The sequence below is a fragment of the Harpia harpyja genome, chromosome 21 (assembly GCF_026419915.1).
Source record: "Harpia harpyja isolate bHarHar1 chromosome 21, bHarHar1 primary haplotype, whole genome shotgun sequence".
NCBI lineage: Eukaryota > Metazoa > Chordata > Aves > Accipitriformes > Accipitridae > Harpia > Harpia harpyja.
Window position 1 is genome coordinate 8,415,858 of NC_068960.1, and position 9,367 is coordinate 8,425,224.

The following is a 9,367-nucleotide window of genomic DNA, read 5'->3' on the forward strand; positions in this document are numbered from 1 at the left end:
AAAAAAAAAAGCAATCATAGCATTCCCACTAACAAATGTTTATCAAGGGACAGAAGCCTTTTACAAACTATTCTATCAGCAATTTCATAGGAACATGAGGACTTTCTGACAGGTCTAAATATGTATCATTTGGGAATAATTAAACATTGCTTTCTAGAATTTAACATTGCAAATAAGTTGTCACTGTCTGCTCAGTATTGTGATAGTGTTGTTTTTGTGACTCTAGATTGGAAGTGATTTTTACTCTCATCATGAAAATGCATCAAAGGTGCCCCCTGCTCCTACAGGTAGGGCGTACACTAGTCCACTAGTTGATATGTTTAACAATCCTGCAATGGTTCCGAAGACATCTTCCGAAAAACTAAGTAATTCAGCAGGTGAGTGTCACTTTGCTGCAAACTATATAAATGTAAATGACACACTACAGTGTTTGAAATTATCTTAGGACTTCTTGACTACTGTGATGATGTGAATTCCAGGATGTATAGAGGAGTAGAAAATGGTCTTTACAAAGTATTTATGTAAGTTGCCTAACAGGAGAAGTATGCGTTATAAGAAGAGAATTGTTTGCAGTAAATGCAGGTCAAGACAGGTATTTTATTCTATTTTAATCACTTTTTGTGTGTCCCTGATTAACCCAGCTTAACTGCTCTTGTGACTTCCAATCTTATCAGAAGAATACATTCTATAATTTTGAACAAGATAAATCTGAGTGATTATTGCAGTGCACACAAGTAAACATAAACTACTAGTACAGTCTCACTTTGGTTTCCTTTAAGGGCATGTAGCAGTTAGGGAAGAATGCACATGGGACAAAATGAGCCGAGTCTTGCATTTCTTTCCTGAAATGTAAAATCCTTTTAAGATTTGTTTTCTAAGTTTCTAATAGATTCATATTTTTACTTTCTCTGCTATAGGGAAGGAAGGGAAAGAACTAAGCCTAGATCACAACATAAGAAATGCAGAACTCTTCAATGTGATAATAGCAATTCCAGCACTTCTTCCTTAAAAATGCATTTACAGTATATTGTACTGGTCAAATAACATACAATTTTGAGACCTTCTTTATGTTGTCTTCTGGTCTGGTGTCTGCAAAGTGCCAAGTATCTGCAACTCTCGTCGATTCAGCTGAAGTTGAGTTCTAGGCACGTTTGAAAATGAAATCTTGGACTTTATACAGTTAGATTATTTTAGAATGGAAAACTTTCAAAGGTCTTTTACGGCTGTGAACATTTAGCATTTTTCATGCCAAAAGAGGAAAGAAGTAGCAAGTTAAAACGTACATAACTTTTTATGTCTGTTGGTTCAACTTTACTGTGATGGGGGCAGGGAGTGTATATAAATGCATATGCTATTAAGAACTTCATGGTGATAAGAAACATTGGCAGATAATTGAGAGGTGTCTAAGTGGAAACCAAAGCAGTACAAAGTCTCAGAACTTGATTTGCACTTGAGTATTCTTTTATCTACTTTTTTTTTCCTGTCACATGACTAATTGTATTTAATTTTGTTAGTGTGTGGCTAATTTTGCCTTTTTTTTTTTTCTTTGTTTTTTCTTTTTTTGACAGAGAATTCAGATGATGCCAGTTTATCGCGTTCAACTTCTGTTGCCACAGGGCTAAATATAATGAAAAGGCAAAAAGTAAAGACAATCTTCCCACATACTGCTGGAAGTAACAAAACATTGCTTAGCTTTGCACAGGGGGATATCATCACACTTCTTGTAGCTGAAGAAAAGGATGGCTGGCTTTATGGGGAACATGACACAACTAAAGTGTAAGATAATGAATATATTATCCAATTGGAACATGTAGGAAAAACGTGTCTCATCAGATTTTGTTAGCAGATATTAGTAAATGGTTTTCCACCTTTTTTGCTGGCTGTCATTGACTGGGGACTTGGACTCTTTCTGTAAGGTAAATCGCTGTGGTTATTTTAGGGAGATTTTGTACATTAATTTGGTATCATCAGAAAGCAGGTCTAAAAATTAAATCTCAGTTCGATTCTACTGTTTTGCCCACTGTTGTCTTTTGAAAGATCTTTCCAATTTTATATAATATGAAATTGAAAACCTTTCCCATTACAGAAAAGGATGGTTTCCATCATCGTATACTAGACCACTAGAAGAACCAACAGAAGAAAAAGCATTTGTCCCAGTGCCAAGGTAACATTTTTGGTGGGACTTGCAGAAATGTCCAAATCGTCTCTAACATTTATTAAAAATATTACTTTTTCTGCTCATGTTCTTTGTTGTTCAGTAACATACATGGTAAATACTTTCTAACAGTCTGTAATATGATGCCTTGATTACATTAACATGTTTTAATGGTTGCACAAAGACCCAAGAACTAGCTTCACCCCAACTTTGAGTCCCACTGACTTCAGTGGGATTGTACGCCTTTATTAACTTTCAGCTCATGCACTTCTGTACTTTCCTGGGTTAAAGATAAGTGAGAGAGGTGTATTATAGGAACTGAAAATGTTATTTGTTGGGTTCTGTCTTGCAGCCCTGCACCAATCCGAAGTATTAGTTCTGTAAATCTTGTGGAAAAAGGTGATGTTGTCCTCCCACCGCCAGACTATCTGGGGTCTTTGCAAACAGATAAAAGAATGGAGTCTTCCAAAGGTACTACTGTTAAAACGCCAACTGACAGACCAGAAAATGCAGGTCCAGTAAGTAATCAATACCATGAATCCAAATACTTTTCCTTGCTTACTTTTCTTGACCTACTTAGCTGAGCTCTTAAATGAGGCCCCAGAATATTCTACTTTAGCTACTTGTGCTTCAGTGGCCCTTCGATGCAGCTGTCTTCAAGAGCATAATTTTTATTGGCATTTCAATTCATCTGTAGTAATAGGAAGGGAGAAGAATTGTTCAGGGATATAACTAAGAAAGAGTACTACGAGACTTACTCTGCATAGCAAACTTCTCAGGAATGGAATCTTTTAAACATGAAAAGAAATTCTCACAGGAAGTAGTACAAATCCATCATCTTAAGTGATTTTAGAGCTATAGGGGGACAGGGGATTTAAAGCAGCTTAAACTCTGTATTCAGGAATGCTTTACACAACCCCATGAAAGTTAGTGTTGTTTTTTTGGATGTCGATGAGGGATATACATACTAACTAGTGTCTATATTCAGCAAAACCACAGCTGAGTGGAAATATATTTTTAATAATAGATAATGCTGTATAAAGCTAGTATTTCTGCTATTAAGTAAGTCAGCATTCAGACTGATTCAAAATGAAGACTAATCTAATGAAATTAAGCAATTACTAGTCTTTTTCTTGCTGCGTGTTTAAATATTTTGCTGATGTGTATCTAATAGCAATAAATGTTTTTGAGACTTTCTTCAAAAAGCCTCTTGAAGCCGACATCACATTTTGATGGGAAAAAACTTTCTGTGATTTTATATATTATATAAAATTAGGTTGTCACTGCTAAAATTGAGAGACTGTACCAGAGTAAAATGCAAAGTTCCATTAGCAGGTACCATTGCAAACTTCTTGGAAGTCAGGAATCCTATAGTTGGCTGCCAGTAGCTAAAAAATTTACATTTTATTATTTATTGGTATGACTAAAATATTTTGTATATCGATATAACATCTAAACAAATTTTGGGTTGTCCTTCTGACAGATGTTTCTGCTTTCTAAGTAATCTGTTGAATCACACAGTAGAAACTGAAGTGGCCTTTGTAAATTTGTACTTATGGAAGTAAAATTAACTAAAGAAGCTTAAAGAGCAGAAGCTGAAAGTTTGTTGGATCACATTTTGATTAATGGTGATTGAGTCCATTTAAGGTCAAAGGGTAACAGAAAATTTGTAATGGTACTCCTGTAAAATGGAAAGGCATCAGGAAACAATGGTTGTCTTTAAAGAAGCCTCCTTTCCTTCTGTTTCATTTAAATCTACTATTAGGATGTCAGGTATATCTACAGCATTGTTTTACTTAGAGGTATTAGGCATTGGAGGGGGTTAACAGGTCTTAGTTCATTCTCTTTGCTTGTCAATATAACAGTGTTTAAGTAAAAATAGAAACATTCATTTAATAACAAAAATGTAACTAACTTCCAATACATCACTCTAGAAAAAACTACCATTGGAAAGACAGAAGCATGACACAAATTACATAAATTGTCAGTAACATCGGAATTTTAAACTATTATCTGCATTTCAGAAGCATGGAGAAAGACAGAATTGTAACAAATGGGAGGAAAAGAAAGGTTAATTTTCTTTCTTGAGTAAATAGTGTGTCTTCAAAGAAATCACTTTTGTAATCACATCACAGACTTGTATCTAGTTCTTAAAAGAAGGAACAGGTCACCTCAACTTTACAAATACAAAAAAAGTGAAAAATTGCTGGAGGTTCAGCTATACAGGCCTTTCAGAAATGTTCCCTCCAGCTGTACTTGGCTTTGTAAAGCCAACTCTACAGCTATTTCAGAAGAGCAGCTATAGACACAACACAGAGTTGCACTTCTGCTAACTTCTGCCAAAATACCTCTTGCAGATGCAGAAATTGAAACAAAAGTATCTTTTCTCTGGCAAGGAGGGGAAAAAAGGCTAGTGCTTCCCATTCCAGGAAAATCTGTGTTCCTTAAAACGCATGAAGAACTAGAAGCAGACCTAAGAGCCTTTCATAAAGAAAAGGATGAAAGTTGCTCGACAGAGACTTGTGAAGCTCTCTTCTTGGTTAGATCCTACCCCATTTAGACTACAGTAGTAATGTTTGGGGATATTTTTTTCATCTAAATATTCCTATTAAAAGATTAGCTGATTGGGTTTTTTGTCAGAACAGTCTTAATATTAGCATATATATTTGAATATAGCATATTTGAATCCACATTCAAGTAAGTGGTTTTATTTATCACTAATGAGCCTTCCTGTGTAGGAAGTATATAATTTGTGCAGTGATGTCGTGTTTCTAGGACAATGTTTTTCTATGAGGAATAAAGTTTTTCCAATGCATGAAATGAGTATCAAGAAATAAGATCTAAATTTTAGTGTTCAGTCACTTTCAAATCAAATATCTGGGAACTTCTAAAATTATTATGAAGACAAGCATCTATATTTTGACACATTTGTGGTTTTCATTTTTGGATACAGAAGCAATGAGCCTTAACAATTATGTAATGTCAGATTTATACATTGGTTCGCTGCTTCCATGGCTAGCTGTTGAGACCTATGGGATCAACATGTCCTTCAAATGTAGTTATGTTTGCAATAGTTAAAAGATGTACCGGCCTGTGGAAGTTGCCAAGCAAGCAGTACAGCGAGTTCTTTGCCCTGTGACAAACTCTATAGTAAGTCACATTTACTTAAAAATAACTGAACCCATTAAATTGTCTCAGTATCACTGTACTGTGCTGCTGTCTTTAGTATGGCTAACTAGGAGTGCTGGAACAGCTAGGAACTCCTGGTACAATAGATGGTGTGCCTGAAAAGGAAAGGCTTGCAGGCCTTTGTTCAGCAGTGAAATTTTAAGTATTGAAAACAAAATGGCCATACAGACTGAATGATTAGTACAAGTCAAGCAGCTACATAAAAGGTGACTGCATATTCCTGCTTCTACATGCAAGAATGTACATTCAAATTTTCACTTGGAACTTTATCTGACACCTATTAGAAGCACTGCAATTAGTTTGCAGTTTGAAATATGTAATTTTTAAGTATGATTATTACTAAAAGTTTTGGGGGGGAGTAGAAATGAACTGTTTGCCAAAACTTCCATGTAGCACAACAGGCTTGCAAAGACTAGTACTTTGCAACAGTTTTCCATTTTATCACACCTGAAACACTGCATCCTGTAGTAGCACTGTGCCAGAGCCACACTGCCACCTTTTGGGTTAGCTTAACCTCACAGGAATGATGTACACTCCATCACAGAAGTACGGTGCAAACTGTAGCTATAAAAACAAGTCTTTTCAGATTGTACACTTAGGCATGACAGTTTCATTGTAAGGAAATATTAGCAACAGCTATGCAAAACTATTCCTCCTTTTGTATCACTCCCATATGAACAATACAAATTATATAAGTACATGCCATTAGCTGTTTTCTTGCCTTTTTTACTCACCAGCACTGCTCACAAAAGTCACAGGAGATACTGGAACTTGTACTTTGTAAACCAATGATAGCTCAACACAGTAGGTTGTATAAAAAAATTCTACACAATACTGATCAGAAATCTGCCCTCACTTCAGGCTTTTAATATTTAAATATGTCATTATGTGGCTGCTGCCTTTTTTAACTTCATGACTTTACAGATGCACTGACTGCGTTCACTCTGTAAGATCTGCTCCAAGACTAGTTTTGGCATTTTGCTGTGACAACTAGCACTTTATAAATTATGCTATAGAAACAATATGGTATGATATTTGTGCCGTAAGTAGTTCTGTCCTTTTTCTTTTGGTTGATGGCTGTTGCAGTGACATTTTGTTTGCTATTTTAACCTATAAAATGCTGAGCTAGACATCAGGTGATCACCGATCTTAAACCTGGGGGGTGGGTACCACACAAAAAACCCCAAACCAACAAATGCTAATGCAGTTTTTTAACTTCCTAATTTTGATGTTCTGAGATAATTCTCCCCTCTATACCTCTCCACAGTTCAACTGAACTATACAATAATTATTCTAAATAGCTAAATATTTTAGCCTGCTTGAATGACAGGGTCTTTTTTTCTTAGCAAGCTAGTGAGACCACCTGTAGCATATTTTTGTAAATCTAAGTAAATATCTTCTTTTCTTTTACAGAAACCTGATATGAATGGGATTATAAAACCACCTTTTCTAAGGTATGAGGTTTTTCTTAAAGCTTTTACACTAATTGTGTTGATTTTTATATTGGCTTATTTATTGTATTGATTGATTGTGAGGGGAAATAAGGCTGTTTCTTCCAAATTACTCTGTGAGGAATAAGGATATTTCTTCCTAATTACTCTGTGACCTTTCCTAGGCATTGGTAAAACATTATGGCTAAAATTGGTTGCACTTCTCTGAAGAGTGGCAGCGGGTAAAAGTGTTTCTCCAACAGCTTGACAGGGAGCAGGACTTAAACTATGTCTTTGAAGGTTATAACCAAAAGTCTTTTGAAGACTGGGAGCTATTTAAAAAACATACAGATCTAACTGGGTATCAACTTCCCAAATTTTGGATTACTGCAAAGTGAGTCTTCATATATAAGCTTGTTTTAAAAATTCAAGTTAAACTAAGAGTTGCACAGAATCCTTTAGTCTAAATCCATAACTTAGTCTTCAGACAACTTGGATGAAGAAACTGCATGGCTTATATTTGGGTTTGTATTACAGCAAGCCTTCTAGTAACTTTGTGCATTTCTTTTCAGTGGAGAAAATCCTTTTGCAACTGTGAAACTCAGACCAACAGTAACAAATGACAGATCAGCACCAATTATTCGATGAATATACAGTCCACACACATGTACTTCTTCCTTATAAACACCATTTTCAGTAATGACAATTACTATCTAAAGTTGTTCTAAAAATTTATTTAAATGTAATTACTGTACAATACAATCATACTGGAATGGATTTCTGATTTTTTTTTTTTTAAACCTATACTTTCTAATGAGGCAATTGCTTTGGGCTAATGTTTGAGCACTTTGGCTTGATTTTACAATATGCCTTTTTTTGTAGTAGGAATTGTGAAAATACTGGAGATAGTTTGGATACTCTAGTAAACCAGTATAACTAATAGCTCACAAATCTGAATCTTTGGCATTCATTATTTGGAAACTGCAATGGTAAGTTCTAAAATATAAGCCTGCATATGCCACTTGCTAAATAAGATGATTTTTTTTTTCCAAACAGAACAATGTAACAACTGTCTTATTCCAGAATAGAGAATTACGTGTATAAAGTGATGATACATTATTTTGTTCAAGACAGACACCCTAGGTTATAAATAAATATTTATCCTTTAAGAATAGACAATTTGTAATGCTTTGCTTAATGTTCAGGTACAAAGTTTCAAGTGTTAACATAAACCTAGTTTAAGTCTAATGTTGTAATGTCAACACATTCAATAACTACTTCTTTTAAACATGTTGTCAAGCTTTAGTCTTGTAAAAAGTCATAATAAAAGTGCCATGAATTTTTTTCTCAAATTCTAATATAAAAAGCTGCCTTTGAAGTTATTCCATTACTGCAGCCTTCCACAACAGAAAAACAGATTAAGCTTGAAAATTTTTGGTTAAGGAGCCTAGCAATGGCCTAAATGCTGGCATAGTATAGTATCCGAGTTAAGTGAAATACACCTTGTAACTTCAGTCACAAGCAGAGTTGTACAGTTTGTTACCTCAGGCCCAGATCTTCTAAATCCAATGGAGGTAGCTTGTCTGAAAAGAGTTTTCCTACAGTAATAATCATCTCACAAATTAGCCTAGAATGTTAGAAATTGACTCTCCACGCTGCATCAGCGTGGAGTGCTTTATCACTGTACAGTTTGGGTGATATTTCCCACCTGCTGTATGAAGTCTGTATTGTGACTACTGCCAGTGCTTAATCCTTACTCTAAATCATTCTACTTCACATATGTACATGCTTCCTACAGCATCCTATGGTTATTCATTTTGTTGTGCCTGCTTCTATTACTATAAACAGTGAGTTCAAGTTGTGAAACGCCTTTCAGTTACTTGATACCAAAAAACAGTGTATGAGCATGTAATGGCTGCAGAGGTAGAGTGCACTCATTCCACCTCTTTCTCTCATACTGCCTTTCAAGTTCAAGGCTGAGGACACTTCATTTGCTATGGAACCTTGCAAAAATATCCATTATCCCATTTTGAAACACCAACTTTTCAGAAGTGTAACTTATACCTCAGCCAGTTTTCTAAAGCATATTGGAGGCAAGTCAACCTAGACTGTATAAGCTTTCAATAATATAGTGTCAGAAGGAAATAATCTGAAATGCAAAAATCTTTACTCAGGGCAGCCCATACTTGGCAGTGCCACAGCCTCTCTTTCTAGAGAAAAAAGTGCCCTGCTGCAGACAGAAGTTACTGGTATCTGTGAACTAATACCAATTCCACAGTGTTAAGAAGCTTCTGCTACAGCAGACAGGACACTGCAACTGCAGCCCTTGGAGGTCATTTGTGTCCCCACAACCAAAACCTTCACTAATTAAAATAGAGCTTTTACTGTTTATTATTACTGGTGCCTTTCAGAAGACAGAGACTGTCCACTAGCACAGTGGTAGCACACACAGCACTTGCAACCCTTTCCTCAAAAACATCTGATGTGCTTAAACAAGTACAGCTGTAAACCATGTCTTATGATAAAAAAAAAAAAGGATTCTGGCAAATATTTATCCTTCTTTGTAGCTAGGATTACTAACTCCACTTTCAGA

General features: G+C 35.4%; 1 protein-coding gene across 1 annotated transcript in view; it reads left to right on the top strand.

Annotated features, from left to right (window-relative positions):
- The window catches only part of BAIAP2L1 (BAR/IMD domain containing adaptor protein 2 like 1), a 44,226-nt gene extending 34,905 nt beyond the window's left edge, over positions 1 to 9,321 (top strand). Inside the window, exons 9-14 of the mRNA XM_052772664.1 lie at positions 227 to 377; positions 1,569 to 1,776; positions 2,087 to 2,164; positions 2,508 to 2,673; positions 6,758 to 6,798; positions 7,347 to 9,321. Of these exons, the coding sequence (XP_052628624.1) occupies positions 227 to 377; positions 1,569 to 1,776; positions 2,087 to 2,164; positions 2,508 to 2,673; positions 6,758 to 6,798; positions 7,347 to 7,422 (720 nt within the window). The 3' untranslated portion in view covers positions 7,423 to 9,321. The remainder of the gene's footprint in view (positions 1 to 226; positions 378 to 1,568; positions 1,777 to 2,086; positions 2,165 to 2,507; positions 2,674 to 6,757; positions 6,799 to 7,346) is intronic.
- The last annotated feature ends 46 nt before the right edge of the window (positions 9,322 to 9,367 follow it).